At 40.8% G+C, this 17,588-nt stretch overlaps 1 protein-coding gene across 1 annotated transcript in view; it reads left to right on the top strand.

Annotated features, from left to right (window-relative positions):
• Positions 1–17,588, top strand: part of LOC117828239 (ephrin type-A receptor 7-like) — a 203,196-nt gene that overhangs the window by 51,630 nt on the left and 133,978 nt on the right. The window contains exon 3 of the mRNA XM_034705270.1: positions 2,815–3,487. Coding sequence (XP_034561161.1) covers positions 2,815–3,487 — 673 coding nt within the window. The remainder of the gene's footprint in view (positions 1–2,814; positions 3,488–17,588) is intronic.

Genomic DNA, 17,588 nt, shown 5'->3' with positions numbered 1-17,588 from the left:
CTCAAGAACACAGCTGCTTCATTAACAGCTGGCCCAGAACAACCCTTTTTCATCCCTCCTGTTCTCCCTCTACATGCTGTTTCTGCTCTTTCTCTCCATTTTATTCTTTGTTTCTTGCTTTCTTTTTCTTCCTTTTTCTTTATCTCTTAATTTCCTTCCTACCTTCCTTCATTTCTTACCTACTTCTCCTTCCCTCTCTTTCTTGTTCTTTCTTTCTTCTTTCCTTTCTTCTCCTTTTCTCCTTATTTTTCTTTCCCCTTCCATTCCCCCCCCCCCCCCCCCCTCCTCTTCCTCCTTTTCTTTATCTTTCATTTCTTCCCCTCTTCTCCCTTTTTTCTTTGGTCTTTCATTTTCCCCCCTTTTTGTCCCTTCTTTATTTTTTCTTTCATTTCTTCCCCTGTTCTCTCCTTTTCTTTCTTCTTTCATTCTGTCCCTCTTTAACTTCCTCTTCATTACTTCCCCTCTTCTCCCTCCTTTCCTTTCTGTTCCATTTCTTCCCCTCTTCTCCCTCCTTTTCTTTTTTCCTTCCCTTCTCTTATTTATTTCTGCCCCTCTTCTACCTCTTTTCCTTCCCTTATTTATTTCTGTCTTCTTTCTCTTTTTTTACCCATCATCCTTTCTCCCTTCATTCTTTTCCTCTTTCTCTTCCTCCCTCCCTCCCTTCCCTTTGTGCTCCTGTCTGTTTTTCTTTTGTCCTTCCTTTTTCTCTTTGTTTCCTTTTTTGTTCATATGTCCTTCTCTCATTCTTTATCTTAACCCCCTTTTTTTTTCTTTTTTTCTTTTTCTCTCTTAGTCCTTCTGATGTATTTTTTTTGGATATACTTTTTTCTTTTCTTCTTTCTTCATCCCACCTTTCTTCTCTCTTAATGCAGATCTCATCATTATCAATGTTTCTAATCCACACCAGGATTCTGCAGCGTTTAAACCAGCCTCACTGATATGCTGCTGCTGATAAATGTTCCCCCTCGGCATCGATCGATTTTCTTATGAAATCTTAGTGCCGAGTTATGACCACAAGACAAATGCAGGAGCTCTTTTTCATAGAATCTGCCACGACTAAGGCACTTTGTCACCTACTTCCCACCTGGAGGTTGGCCCTTTACTCATGCAGAACACTCAAGATGTCAGTTATAGAAACAGCATGTTGGGAAAAGCTTGCATATATATATATATATATATATATATATATATATATATATATATGAACCACTTGTGTTGAGTGTAGAATGTGCTGGATTGAGGTTAACTTCAAGTGGCTTTTGTTCCACATGCAAGCTGAGATTTAAGTTATTTGTTACTCACCAGACAAATACCCAGAACACATTGCATCCACTCTGATGTAGTCACCTTGGCAGCAGTGCAGTTTATCACAGTACCATCACAGAAAATCTATTTCCACAGTCTGGTTTTTGAATGTGAGATCCAAACATGGCGCTTAATTTACTCTTAGTTCTCTGTAAAGTTAGGGAGTGTCTTTTCCACAACAGGCCAGCCTTAGGGACTGTCAACAAATAATCAGTGATGGAAGTAGTTGCGGATCTAATCCTGATGTTTCCTATCCTTGAGTGCCGAGAAAGGTGCCTTTAAATAAAATGTATTATTATTATAAAAAGGAAAGCCCCTTATCATGGAGTCACGTAAGTCATAAAGTGTAAAACTGTCCTTAAATACCTTGCCAAATGAAATTAGGAATTTGGCTTAATCTACCTATTATTATCAATCTAATGTACATATATCATAACAGGTCATTTATTGCCAATCCTTTGCTTTTTTTTTTGTAGTTAAGGCGTGATTGATGTCCTTTCCGTGAGCACAACTTTTATGACCAATGCCACAGGCTATAAAGCAATGTCTTGCCATAAAAAAAGGAAAACATTTGTGTATAAATATTTTTTTTATTAGAGTATGGTCCCTTAACTAGCCAATAAACCAAACAATAGTTGCTTTGAATCTTCTATCTTTTAACTAAGCCTGTTTTTATTCATTTACAATAACTCCACCTTGTGGATGGATCAATAATATTAAGTATTTCTATTCAGTAGAGACTGAACTACAATATTCCAGCACTATTTCCAGAAATATTTTAACAAAATTCTGTTTTTACAGCTCATTACACAGAGATTATAAATCACTACCATCATGAACCATCACTATTTCAAAATACCAATGCCAAGTGGAGGCTACATGTCAACAAAAGAACCCACACTTAACCACACAATATTTAAAACCCTAATAATTTGAATCCTCCTGTTTCTTTTATTTAGATGTACTTTTTTTTGTGATGACTCAGCAGAGTGTAGGCAGAAATATTTGACAAATACTCCCCTCCAATACCATTAGTTTTAATACCAAAGACGACTGAGTTCAAAGGAAACCGAGGGAAAAGGGTCTGACCTGTACTTTCACAAACAGCACTCAGGGCTGATGTAATGACCGTGAATGCGTGCTGTTTGTCATTTTCTCTGTGACTTTATTAAAGAACCTGAGTGCCAATGCTTTTCAGACTCCCACTCATCAGTTTATGTCATTATACTGTTAACCCTCAGACTGTAATCTCTCTCTGTCTGTCCTTATACGGTCTTTTTCATTATCTCTGTTGCCTCACGCCCACCTCACATCATCTTTTTCCGTTTCACTCCCTTGATTTATTGTGTCAAGCCCTGCTGTTTCTTGTTCTGGTGTTTCAACTACACACTTCCCTCTCCATCCCTCCTTTATTTTGACTGAACTGCCTACATTCTTGTTTTCTATTTGTCTCCTCTAACTTTAATCTCCTTTCTCCTTCTCTTTCCCTACCTGCCGCCATCACTTCAGTGGGAGGAGATAAGTGGTGTAGATGAGAAGTACAAGCCAATCAGAACGTACCAGGTGTGCAACGTGATGGAGCCCATGCAGCAGAATAACTGGCTGCAGACTGGCTGGGTGGCGCGGCGAGGCGGGCAGCGCATCTTCGTGGAGCTCCAGTTCACACTGCGCGACTGCAACAGTATCCCTGGTGTAGCAGGCACCTGCAAGGAGACCTTCAACCTCCTCTACGTGGAGTCCGACAGGGACCTTGGAGGCGTGACCCGAGAGGACCGCTACACCAAGATAGACACTATTGCTGCAGATGAAAGCTTCACACAGGGTGACCTGGGCGAGAGGAAGATGAAGCTGAACACTGAGGTACGTGAGATTGGCCACCTCAACCGTAAGGGCTTCCATCTTGCGTTCCAGGACGTTGGTGCCTGCGTGGCACTTGTGGCCGTGCGAGTGTACTACAAACGCTGCCTAGCTACCGTCCAGAACCTGGCGGTTTTCCCCGACACCGTGGCTGAAGCGGCCTTTGCCACACTTGTGGAAGTGCGAGGCACCTGCGTCAACAACTCTGAGGTTGACACAGACAGCCCTCCTAGGATGCATTGCAGCGCTGAAGGGGAGTGGCTTGTGCCCATTGGGAAGTGCAGCTGCAGCGCCGGCTACGAGGAAGGACACAGCAGCTGTGAAGGTAGGAAACTAACACACAGACCGTGGGATGCATGGATAGATAAAACAGGACAGGAAACAAAGCGGTGAAACAAAAGGGACAAGAAAGGGTTTGTGTAAAGAAGTGAGAACGAAAGAAGCAAATAAGAGACCAGGGAATAGAAATGTTTGTAAAGATGTGAAGGAAGAAGAACAGAGGGAGGAAGAGAGGGAGGCAAGTTGATTTTACCACTTCAAAAACTGTTGATATCTTTAGTTCTTTGCCAGAAAGAATTAAAGCTGAATAATTTCAGAAGCATGAGCCAGAAAGCAAAGTGGAAAAAATATATCCTTCTTTATAGTGACTTTTCTGTATTTTCAGCCTTGAAATGTAAGACCTGCCAGCACAGTACAATCATTTCCTTCTTTCCTTGTAAATTCTTACTTTTTGTTCCTAGTATCCTATTCTTAAAATATTCCTACCTCAGCTACCCTTGTCTTTAATCATTATGCCCTTAGAACCCTATCATTAAAGTTCCATTGGTATCCCATTTTTGAATTTCCATCTTTTGTACCCTGTTCTGTCACCCTATTTTGCAAATGTCATGCCCCCAATAACCAGTTGTGTAATTTCCATGCCTTCAATACCCTGTTCTGTAATGTACATGCCCATTGTACCCTATTCTTAAATTACTGGTCTCTTGGTACACCAGTCTTAAACCCTGATCACCTGCTCCTTGCTTCTCTTGCCTATTCTTGAACTTTAACACCCCTGATTTTGGTCCTTAATGTCTGTTCCTCTGGTACCAAATTCTTAAAACTGAATGCCACTGATACCCCTGTTCTTTAATTTTTGTGCCTGTAGTCCCTTTGTTGTCTTTTCTTTGTCTCTGGTAATCTGCTGTTAAATTTCTCCTCCCTCTTGCTATGTTCTTTAAATCTATGCCCCTGGTACCCTGTTCCTCATTTATTGTGATCTAAGCTTCCTATTCCTACTCCTTATTCCCTTATTCCCTGGTCCTTAGTTTCAGCGCCCACAGTACCCCATGCTTGAAAGACCATTACCCTTGTGGCCTTTAATTTGAATGCCCCTGAAAGCCATTCTTTCACACCTGTTCCTCTTTTACCCAACTCTAGAAACATAACATCTTCCCGTCAAACCTTGCTCTAAGCTTTTCTTGCCCCTGATACCCTTTTCCTAAATTAACCAGTCATTGGCTTTCTAGTTTTTAATTCCCATCTCCCTCATTCCCTAAATTGTATACCCTTGGTTCACATATGTTGTGTATCCTCTTTATCCCTGGTAACTCCTTCTTTAATTTCCCTCCCTCTTTTTGCACCTCATTCTTTAAGCTTCAGGTACAGGATATTTTGTTTTGGACTCTCGATACTTTTCCTTATTTGTCATGACCTTAGTACCTTATTCCTAATCTTAAATGTCCTTAAACCTTTGGCCATTGTACCCAATTCTTTATTGTCAGTTACCCTTGTACCTAATATTTGAATGTCCATTTTTGGTATTTGTATGCCCCTTATACCCTAATTTTTAACTTGTATAGCTTTAGTACCCTTTCATTTAAAAGAAGTGACGTGAGGCTGTTATTATTGAATGAATGTAACTGCAGATTGTCCAACAGTTACAGTCAGAATGAAGCGGACTAGTAGAAATCAATGCAAGTGAGCATGAAGAAAGGGAAAAATCCAAAGGACAGCAGTGTTAACAAGTGGTTAAACAAAGAACAGGATGGAAGGATGGAGATGATTTTTTCCCAGACGGACAATAGAAGTACAGAAAACCCTTTTCTGCTTCTGTTTCAATCCATACCTGCTTTTGTGGAACACTGACAATGACATTTATACTGAGAGCCTCTATGTATGGGTAATCGTCCTTTGTTGCATGAGAATGTTCAACGTCTGTTGTCACACATATCGACGTGAGGCGTGGTGTGTGAACCGTTAGGCTGAACAGTCTCTCTCTGTGTGCGTGCGTGTGTGTTTGTATGTGTGTGTGTGTGTGTGTGTGTGTGTGTGTGCGACTGTGAATACAATGACTAATGTACTTCTTCTACAGTCTGCACTGCCCTATTGAGTTTAACACCACAGCATCTCCTTTTGCATGCATCCTTACTACACACACACACACACACACACACACATACACACACATTTTCATGGAGTCTTGTGAGTGTAAAGTCGGTGGGTGGCGTGGGGTGTCACTCTGACGTAAACACAGAGGGACACTATTGGAATCCTTTGTCACAACCCATTGCTCATACAGCAGCAGCAGCACTTTGATCACATGGCCGTTGCTGTTAGCTTTCGCAGCCCATCTTGCATTGTTGTGCAATGCAGCGTGGGAGTTGTAGTCATTGGTCAGCAGACTGTGTGTATTGTAATGGAGAGCTAATCTCCTTGTAGTGGGCGGACATTATTGTAGTTGATGGATGGAATTGATTGCTATTATTGAAATTGATTTATTCTCTTATTTGGTTTTCCTCATAAATGATGTATTTCCTTATTTATAGTGCTTCTTACGACTCTTGTTTTTTATAGTTGAGTCAGTAATGATATTAATTTTAGCTTCTTGTGCGTGTAGCAGGAGCTTAGATGACTAAAACACAAGAAAATACAACAAACAAAAACTAACTTTTGTTCCTCTTGATGTCTCCTCACAATACGGACATTAAAATAAGAGATAGAGGGAAGAAACAGGGAGCTTACAAGGGGCAAATGTATAGCATTTGAGAGTTAGAAGACATGATAATGGGAGAAAGGGATGTTGGATGAATATTCAAGCTGATGCTGTAGATAGAGACAAAGCATAACATACTGTATATGAACAATGCACAAAAAAGAGGTCAGCATTTAATTTAGAGAGTAGGAGAAGAAAATCAGCACTTTAATAGTACTTTGCGATGTATTAACTTCTTACTCAAGCTAACACACCAAGTGCAGTTAGCTTCCATTGAATCAAAGTAGCCTCAGTGATGTCACTAATTGGTTTTTAATGCAGTGTTTTGAATAGCACCATGATGGAAATGCAGACTCAGCCTTACATGGGTGTAAGAAGCAGAGGGGCAGAGTTGAGGTGGCCTTTAACCTCCTTGCTTAAAGCTACAACAAGCCAGCCTGTCAGTCAAATCAACCAATGAAGTCTTATTATACAGAACTTGTAGCTTTGATATAATCAAAATGAATGGTTTATAAAATAATTCAACCCCTGTACAGTGTGTATGAGTAGAGAGGTGTGCTTTAAAAATTAGCATTTGAACATGGGTGTTAATGGGACTTCCTGCACTTTTGGAGACAGCCTCAAGTGGACACTTGAGGAACTGCAGATTTCAGCATTTCTGCATTGACTTCATTGACTTCATTTTCAACACCAGAGGTTTCCACTTGCACTAAAGCCCTTATCCTAAATCTATAAGGATCATGTATGTAAGATTTTTTTTCTTTTATGTTTATCTGAGGCATAAATGTATTTCACTCTGCCAGATTTACCCTTTGATACATGTCCACCTTACCTTTTATTCTGAAGCTCTTTGTAAACTCCTCAAACATAACCGCTGTCAACTAAATTATTGACTTTTTATGATCTGTGACTGAAAAATGATAGAGCCAGTAAACGGCTACAGGCGTGCAAAATGACAGCTTTTCCAGCTTTGTTACAGAAAATCAAACAATGTGTCAAAAATGACCTCTTTGCCGTCCTTTCCATTGACAGGTGTAATGAGCAGTCTGAAATATGGATTGAAAATGTGTCTTCATTCACTTATAGCTGATGTAGGAGTGGAATTGAGGATGAGGTTGACAAAGAGAGTACCTGGGCTGAAAAGTTTGGGTGCAGATTGTGGGGTTTTATGATTAATTTGTGTTTTAGAAGAATTAAATGACAAATGGGAAATGAGAAGTGAGAGACATTTGGGAGAGGATAGACAAAAAGAGCAAACACAGAACAAACGAAATAGAAGTTTGGATCTCTGGATACCAAGAGGAGGATCCTGCCAACACTTTTGTTGCTCTGTGATATTTTTCCATCTTGTCCTCCGGGCTTTTTAGAGATACAAACAAAAATTTAAGAGGAAAAAGGGGAAAAAAAGTATTTGTATTAAAGTTGACAGAAGAATCTCTGCTGATTGTAAATCATGCAGAACTTTGGCTGAGCTGCGCAGTTTCCACACTAAGTGTTTGACAGTTGGAGATAAGTACTGCTCACTGAAATTGGCAGTTGGTCCGTGTGTAAACAAAGTATGTGTTGCTTGACCTGTTTTTTGTAATTACCAACAATACTTTTTCAACAATAAAAGCCGCGCTGAGGACAATAGAATCTGACAAACAGATGAACCAACAGACACTGGGCACTGAGAAGTGATGAGCGAGGAGGAAGAACCGCTAAACGAAGGCAGGGAGAGAAAATTAAGGGATTCCAACATTGAAAACTTTTCTAGGAGGGGGTGTAAAGTCCAGAGAGAGGGAAAGAAATTGATTTTTGGTGCATCTTTGCTGCCTGGCCTTCACTTTTGGAATCAGAGTATGGTCTACCAGGTTACAGGGCTTGTCATTCCTCCTAAGAGCAACTACTTATTCACACACACACACACACATCTATACGCATGCACTTGTCCTGTAGTGCCTCGTTTCTCAGTTCAGCCGTAATGCTATGAATATGCAGCCCCAACTCCGACATCTCCCACTGCACCAGAGCTATTGATCAGCCGTAATGCTCCACTAAACTGAGGAATTGCGCTGGGACTGCTCATACACACATATTATAGCAGTCAAGACACACACTTTCAGCAGCAAGCTGTCGTGGCTACAACGCACACACCTACACACTCACACACATGCTTCTATTAATGTAATTCTGTGTATGGTGGAAAGAGCCTCTGTGTGTGCCTGATATAAATGGTTTCTGCAATAACAGCAGGGTGTGTTACAATCACACTTATTTACTGTATGTGTGCATGCAGCAAAATGTATTACTCTGTGCTGTGAAACATAATTTCATAAATTCCAAACAGGCAATCACTGCTTATCATAAACATAATGTTCAGCTAATATCTCTGTGTGTTTGTGCAAGTTCTGCTGCAACGTCTTATTTACTCCTGGGTCTATTTGTGCAACAGCGTTGGTGCAGATGTACTAAGTGTCTCAGTGCAGGTCAATAATATTGAATAGCCAGTGAGTAGCTCCTGATAATGGTGTAAGCAGATAGTGTTGGGCAGTAGAGGAGAGGATTATTACCTCACGCATTGTGACAGTAACAACACAGACAACACGGGATTAACTCAGATTATAGCATCTATTGAGATAAATTCCTTCTCTAAACTTGTCTGCTGCTTTAATGCTGATACAGACAAATTTTTATAATGCTGACTGACAAAGATACAGTAAATAGATTATTGATGTACTCCGGGAATACTGTTAGCATTTGATGTTTTCCTTACACTCAGATTGTAAATATGAGATGGTGGTTTAATGATATTCTGCAAATTTGTGTTGTAATTTAAATTATGTATTATGATATCTGAGTCTGTACACTGTCTCCAAACATTTCTGATGAGCAGAAATTGAAAGGAAGGACTAAACTAAGGTGTCTTATGTTTCTTTATTTGCAGCAATAGAGATGTAAAGAAGTCAAACAGTGATCAGAAGCAGGGGGAAACACTTAGCCTAGCTCAGCACAAAGAATGAAGTAAAGTAGTAACTGTTAGCCTAGCTTAACACAAAAAATAGGAAAAAGCTTGACCTGTTAAAATGGCTAAGGACAAATATAGGAAGCAAGAGGGAACTGTTTTCCTAGCACTGACTGGAAGATTGTGAGAATTTGTTGGGCTGGACCAAGTGGCAACCTCCGGTCTAAAAATATGAGTCCAATGCGGAAGTGCTAAAAACTGCAGTTCATCAAGAATCTGCTTGAGGCTGGCTCCGGAAGTACCGGAAATCAAATACACACCAATTCAAAAAAGACGATCTTTACAGCAGAAATAAACACAGGGCTCTCAAGTCTCACACATATATATTGGGCATTTCTACTTGTCTACACGCTCACACACCACACTTTGTATTTCTCACGCACAACGACCACCAAGTTGCGCCGCTTTTCCTTCAGAAGGAGCTTGCCACGCACCAGCTAATCAAAAAGAAAGACAGGAATATAGCTACCCAACAGCCAATCAAAAAATAGCTTCACTGTATTTGGGTAAAACAACACAACAACGTAACATTCCAAAGAAAAGGATGCACATGCGCAATGCAGACTGACCGACCGCCGACCAAGATTCGCAGGTCTGTCTTTAGTCTGTCTGCAGCCCCTCCCCATGTCCATATTTTATACAGTCTATGGGCTGGATTAGCTGAAAACACTGGAGGAAGGGGGGACTGTTAGCTCAGCACAAAGTTGGTAAACAGGGAGTAACTTTCAGCCTAGCATCTGACAAAGATAGCAAACAGGTGGGAAATAACTATCCTTACAAAAATATTGAAACAATGTGAAAGCTTGTAGCCCAGTTTAGCACAAAGATAACTACCAAAGGAAACTGTTTGTCGAGCTCAACACAGACTGATAGCAGGAAGACATTGTTGGCCTTTTTAAGCACAAACAAGGGAAACAAGGGGAAGCTATTTGCCTAGCTAAGGATGAAGACCCCAAGTTTAGGCAAACTGTTAGATCTGCTCAGCAAGAATATAGTTACTGGGAGAAACCATCGGACAGGCTTAGCAAAGTGAGAAGGAGGAAGCACGGGAGGCCAGCTTAGATAGGAAACGAGGAACAAGAGGAAATTCCTAGTCTAGCTTAGAGCATATATTTAGAATGGTAAACTAGATTGTCACAAAAATAGAAAAATGGGTTGAAGTGTTGGATTTCTGTTGGAAAAGGGAAGGATGTAAGGGAAAACTATTAGATTAGCTTAAGGACTGGATAAAAGTTAGCCTGGCTTGGCACACAAAAAAGAAAAAAATTGGTGAAACTGTTCAATTAGGACAAAGCTAGGCTGTAGGGGGAAGCTGTCAACCTAGCTTAGCACAGCCTGGTAGAAATGGTTTGAATGGATGAGCAAAAGCACAGGAAGTACAGGGACACTATTAGCCTAACCTTGACCAAAAGTATAAGCAAGGGGAAAACAAAAAATGCTTACTTAGCTTTGGAAAGATATAGAAAATGGAAGGTAACTATTAGCTTTACTAGAGATATTAAAAAACAGTGGGGAAGTTGTAGCCTAGCTTAGCCTACAGTAAAGGAAATTGAGATAAACTGTGAACCTAGCTTAGAACAAAGACAAGGAGCAATGAGAAAGAGATATAGCCTAGCTCAGCACAGTTTGACCACAGCTTCATTAATGATTTTGTAATAAAAGAAAGAAAATCTGAGGATTTCCTCAACAAAGTGTAAAACAATAATAATAAGGCAAAAAAACAAAACAAATGAAGCTAGGTGTTTCTCCCAATCCCCAGTGCATGCTGGGATGCCTCTTCCAACAAAAACATATTTTTTTCATTAAAAAGAAACAAAAAGAACACAAACACGTTTGTATCAACATTTGATGAAAAAACAGGGAGATGAAACTGCATACATGTAAACACAGAGCACAATAATAACTGAAAATTGACAGACTAGCAAACAGCTAATCATGAAATGATATGATTGCTCTGATATTTTGCTGTGAGTAATTTGAAATAGAGCAGAGTAGTTAAATTGAGCTGCAGAAGACAAATTTTGGATTACAATGTTGAACATGGGTATATACATAATTCTCGCTTTGTCTTTCACAAATGAAACCACTGAGAGAAGGACCAAATGGAGTCCTGGAGTCTAAATTGAATTAAAAACACTTAATCCTGAAAGACCTGGTTGTAAATGTGAAGGAGGGTGTTATTGAAAATTAGCATTTGTGTGCAGTCAGCTTTCTTGTGTGTAATAAAAGCGTAAAATTACAAGAAGCAGAGCAGCTAGAAGTGATATATTGTGATGTGTAGGACTGTCCTTGCTTTTGCTCTCTGCCAGCAAGATCTTACATGCATCACATCGTTCCTATATTTCTTGATCCTGCATGCGTTCACAAATTTGCTACACATGTAATCATAGTGATAAACGCACACGTGTTTAGCAGTCTCATTATGAAATGCCACTAGCAGAAACAACCCAAGGGAAAAAACAAATTATGTAATAATTCACCTTGCAAATGCAGTGTTTCATGCTTATTTGTGTGCTTTTGTGTGTGTTTCGATCACACTCACGAGCTCCATCCTGTTCTAATTAAGGCACGCTGCTCTTTCCATATAATTACTGTGTGGTGCATGCCTTCAGCAGATTCTCTTATTATCTCTGTTGTTTGCTGCTCCACAATCCGGCTCCAGGCGCATCCACCACCCTGCAATTCCTTCCTATTGCTCTCCCTCCCTCTGTAATTTACTACACGCCTTTCTTCTCCTCCCCCCTCCTCTCCCCTTCGCTTTTTTACTTCCCTCACCCATTTACCCCCTGTGCACTAGCTCTGCTGCCAAAAAAGTGTGCTCTTAATTTCTATCCCACAGATCTCAGCAGTGCTTTGTGACTTTCTCTTTCTCTCGTTTTCTCCCTCCAACCCCCAACCCCACCGTTTTTCTTTCATTCCCTCCACCCTCTGCTCGCTTTTTCGTCTTTAACCCCCCCCTCTGTCTTTTCAATATTCTCTCGAACATGCTGTTTCCGTCCGTCCAAGCCCGCCCCCTGTAGGGACCATGTGTCAGGGTAAGAGAGGGTGAGGCAGAGTGAGGCGGGTGAGTCAGGTTAACAGGCTGAAATCTGCTGGAGAAGCTTGTAGATTAATCTGATGTGTGTATGTAGGAGCAAGAGGGGCAGAGTGTGTGTGTGTGTGTGTGTGTGTGTGTGTGTGTGTGTGTGTGTGTGTGTGTGTGTGTGTGTGTGTGTGTGCGCGTGTGTGCGTGTGTGCGTGTGTGCGTGTGTGCGTGTGTCCAAATTTGGCACAAGAGCCCAATCATATGTTTCTGAAGGGCCCCCCTCTGTTGCACTCGTCTCTCCCTCTGTCTGTTGTCACTTCTCCTCATGTCCTCCTGAACTCTTTTTGTCTCTAACAGAAGTAGTCTCATATTTTCCTCTTCTGACTTTTATTTCCTTCCCATTTTGCTTCCCTCTGTTTGATTTTCCACTCTTTCTTTCTACTAAAGCCCTCAGCTTCTTCTCACCTTTTCTTGTCTTTCCCTCTCAAGCTCCCGACTCCTCTTTTATCACACTCTTTTTTTAACCCTTCTCCTTAAAACTAGCACTCCCTGGCTCTGTGCCACCCTCACCCATCTGGTCTCCCCCTCCCCTTCCTCCTTCTCCCTCCATCCTTTTCTTCTCTGGCCACGTCAGCCACTTCTGCTAGTCATCTCTCTCCCCAGCTTTCATTTTAAATAATTCACATTCTCCAGGGAGAAAGACAAATGTGTTCTTTTGAGCCCGGCATCTGATGTATTTATTTAGCCGGCCGGCGAAGTGGGCAGACGGCGCAAACACACGCTCGGACCAACAAACACTTGAAGCAGAAACATCCCCACATAGACACAAAACGCACCTCTACGTGTGTGCAGAAGGACCACTAAAAAGTCCTTTGGTTATTGAAAATGTGAGCTGGAAGGAGGCCAAGCATTCACCATTCATCCTTCCCCTGCCGTCCCTTCATCTAGGGAGAATGAGGCAAGGACAGAAATGAAGGAAGCAAAGGGGTAAAAAGGATAGAAATATTGGAAGGGATGCACAGCGTTGTGGAAAAGAGTTGTTAGTTGCTCTGAAGGAGAACTGAATGCATAAAATATGAGTTGTAAAAGCTGAGAGTGATTTCAAACACAGACAGACACACAATGGTGATGCGAAGAGACCGGAATGAGAGAGAAGAAAGACGGAGGGTTGGGTGTAAATTCATGTAAATGAAAAGAGGGAGGACAAAGCAGGGAGAGAGAAGAAGAAATGAGTGTCGGATGAGATTGGAAGATGAGGTTAAGAGGTTGAAAAACAGAAAAAGTTAAGAGAATTGAGTCCAACTGAAATGAAACTTAAGGGAGAAAAAGACAAACGTATCTTTGGCCGCGGGCAGAATCGTCAAAAAGATTGGAAAAATCAGCAAACCGCGTGTCCCTCCATCCTTGTCTCTCCTCTTACCGCTTTCAATCCCCCTCACCAGACTCATGAATTAAATACAGCTGACATGAATGCATCAAAGTTAGAAAAGGTTGGCATCCAGCTTAATCATGTTGCTAACTCGAGCGACATGACAGCTTCATTTCTCTCTGCCTCACACACGAGCAGCGAGCTGAATCAGATGCTCGGTCGAGGTGGGAAATATCCCGTAAGAGAAACTCTTAGCTATGACTGAGTGACAGGTGTGTCGTTAGTAAAGCATAAAGAGACATTATTAAGACCAAGAAGAAGACAGCTTGTCAAAGCAGTTTTGTCTTTTCTTTTATTCCTCTGCTTTTGATCATTTCCAGGAATTTGCCGTATTTATGATCTTCCTAGTGCTATTACAGCATGTTAGAACACACTTAGTTATGTATAATATAACTCACCTCAGGGAGATTGAATGGGATGCTCTTATTTTAAATCATGAGGGGGAATAAAATCTGAAATGAAAACCCAGCATTGTAGGAAATTAGAATACATCCCTGTGGGGGGATTGTGTAATTCAGCAGCAGTAGAAATGATACATACACGGAGGGGACAATGGAATATAAATCAAAATGGAACAACGAGGGAAGATTAACAGCACAGCAGATAAGTGCAGGACCATTTATTCTCCTACGAGGAGACACATTTACCTGCCTGTTGGTGTAAAGAGCATGTGATTTTCAAATAATGATATTGTGCATATTTTACTAAAAGTTGATATCCAGTGAAATCCATTTATCTCCATATCTGGTGTTTTTGAATTTATATTAAAATGTAATGTTTACTGGATGCAACCATTCCATCCTCCTTAATGTAAAATAAAAATTATGTTTTTTCTGTAGCTGATCGAGAGCAGGAGGACTTTACAGATGTATCAAACTCAATGTAAGAACTAATGTATTAGGGATGCATGATGTATATTGGTCCCATAAGTAGCCAGCCGATAAAGGGAACATTCTTTATTATCCATTATTCCGATAGTACAATTTAATTTGATAAAAACAACCCATAAGAGTTGCTTTCGTGTAATTATTACCAAGTCAACACATCAAGGCACAGTAGGCAGCAGTATGCAATCAGCTGCTAAATACAGAGAAGAAGAACACACAAGTGAACATAGACATAGACTGTATAAAAATTGGAACCGTGACGTCATCCATCTGTTCCTGAAGCGCTATTTTGGAGTCTATCGCCAGCGGGTGCCATATTGGAAATGCTGAACTCAGGCTGTAAACATGTTTATTATTGCTGCAAAGATCGTCTTTTTTGAATGGGTGTTTATGTGGTTTCCAGTGTTTCTGCAGCCAGCCTCAAGCGGACAGTCACTGAACTGCAGTTTTTAGCACTTCAACATTGGCTTCATATTTTAAGACCGGAGGTTGCCGCTTGGTGCAGCCGCAGCAAGCTGAGATGAGAGTAAAAATGGCGACATCGGTGTGGATGATTCTCCCAGTTTCAAAAAAAAGGGTAACAGTTGAAACAATGTACTGCAAGTATTCTGAGGAGGACAAAAGCCCTTAAGGGTCAACACAACAAATCTTCATTGCAGTAAGAATGTGTTGAAGAAATATGAAACAGCAGAAGTTGCAGCTAGCATTAGCCCCAAAAAACGGTGAGTGTCATGTTGCGAATTCAACAGACATTTGATTACTGCAGACCGTTTACAAGAGACACTTGATGACCTTAAGACCTAGGCTTTCATCAGCTAACAGTGGAATTGGAACAGTTTCACGAGTCCCGATTACTTTGCAGAGGTAAATCTACCTGCCCAGTTTGTTGTGATCTTTACACATTCACAGCAAAATCAGTGACATGAGTTCTACCACAGACACATTGACTTCTGAGATTAGTCCAGTGAGTAGGCAGAGTTTGACGGCCCGGTGGCTGCATGATGCTGGACTTGCCAGCATGAAAAGACATAATTACATGGACATGGGTGTTCCAGATTTGCAGTAAAAACTTTATTTACAATGAAAGTCATAATCAAATCTTAGCCTTTCGTGCCATCAGATGTACATATTACACTACACAATACAACAATATAAAAAAAACACAAGTATTAGTAATCATATCAGAGTTGGTCATCAGGAACAGGTTATTATCATTTCTGCTCAGAAACATCCACATTGTTCATCCCTATTATTTATAAAGACATTGGGAAAATATGCTCATATGCAAATAGATGACTTGCTGCTGTATAATTTCTTAATAAACAGAGACGCAAGTCCATGATAAATTGTTTAAAAACTCATAAAATAATGAGCAGGAATAGAAACGTCTGGGAGTGTAACCCCATGTCGTGTCAAGTCAGGCGACTCCTGCCCCCAAGGGTCCTGCTCATTCGTGACTCCGGGCCATGGTTGCAGACGAGGCGCAGATTGCGGGTCCAGGGTGAAACACTCTGGCAAATGAAAGGTTTGCTCAGGACAAGCTCCCTCTTAGCTTCAAGATAAGGCTGATTGTCACACACTGGGTAACTCTCCATGTCCTGAGGTGACACAGCAGCGGGACTCTGGTGCCTAGGATGCCTCACAAGCTTTTTCCTTGTCATTTTGCACATGCAAGCATGTCATGTAAGGAGAGGGTGTGGAAGATGTCGGCAAGTTCTCTCTCCATGACTCCAGGAAACAAAGCAGGAAGACTGAACTCCACACACTGATCAACACATGATATCTGACTGGTGTCAATGTGCATCCCCCTTCCTCCTTTAAAAAATGATATATCGTAGGTGAGAATGCACGTTCGAGCAATTGCCCTGCTGTCCCACAATCACCTCATTCCATCCCCATTCAACCTCCACTAATAACTTTCCATCTGTTCAGAATTGATGTGGGATTGGTCTATAGATCTGTCTGCCCCCATTTAACCTCACTGAAACATACTTATTCTGCAAGAGTGTTCAAAGGACAGGGGGGCGCAGCAGCACAGACTCATGTACTTATTCAAAAGTAGGTCTTAACAGGGATCCTATTAATGCAGTGGTTATTATTAGCATATAGCTTGAACTCTATGTGGTTCAAGGAGTTCAGAAATGAAAAATGTATCATAGGTAGAGGAGCAAAGTGACAGATATGGTCAAATATAACTTCATGTTGTTTTTGGGAAGAGCTGGATGCATTCAACCTTCTTTGATTATTTACATGTTAAAGTCATGTTAGCCATAAAGTCGAAGAATCATCAATGAGGAGAGATATGATTGGAAATCGTACCTCAAAAGATATCAAAATAGATTTAAAGGCTTTGAAATTTTGCTGTCCTGAGATTCAATCTTGTTTTTTTTCAGAAATTTGGATCCTTGAGAGTTAGGATCCTTTCCTCTCAATCAAAGTTGGAGTCATGTTTTATTGTTTTATTTGTATTCATTTATTTATTTATTTTTTAAGTTATATTTTTGGCCCTTTTGCCTTTATTTGATAGGACAGCTGAAGAGAGACAGGAAATGTGGGGGAGTAGAGACAAGGGAAGACATGCAGGAGATGGTCAACCGGCCGGGAATCGAACCGGCGACCCCTGCAATGAGGACTGTAGCCTCTGTATGTAGGTTGCTTAGATCGCTAGGCCACCAGCGCCCCTTATTTGTATTTATTTAAGTAATTGAGGATGCTCCATGGTGGATGCGGGATGTCAGGAGGGGACTGCCAGCTGATTTGCAGCTAACAGCTCGTTGTGAGTCGCTTGGCTTCTTTTTAAGTTTGTAATTCTTTAGTATCTTAGATCAAGCCATACAATAATAGTAATAGTAACCATATTATATCACTATAGTTTAGTTCTATACTTATTTTTATGTGATATGGACATACACTTTCTTACAGTGGTCAAAGGAGTAAATGGTATCAGCCAAAATTAAAGCCTATATCTATTAGAATCAAGAAGGAAAACAAGGTATTAAAATGAATTTGTCCACCACATGCATCTTTGTCTTAGTCACGTGTCTGATAATCTGGATTTTAGCTGGAGCACCAAAATAACTGCACAGTCTGGTGCTCTTCCCAGGGTG

This window comes from Notolabrus celidotus, chromosome 16 (genome assembly GCF_009762535.1).
Source record: "Notolabrus celidotus isolate fNotCel1 chromosome 16, fNotCel1.pri, whole genome shotgun sequence".
NCBI lineage: Eukaryota > Metazoa > Chordata > Actinopteri > Labriformes > Labridae > Notolabrus > Notolabrus celidotus.
The sequence above is the reverse complement of the archived record's forward strand: the minus strand, read 5'-3'. Positions and strand labels throughout refer to the sequence as shown.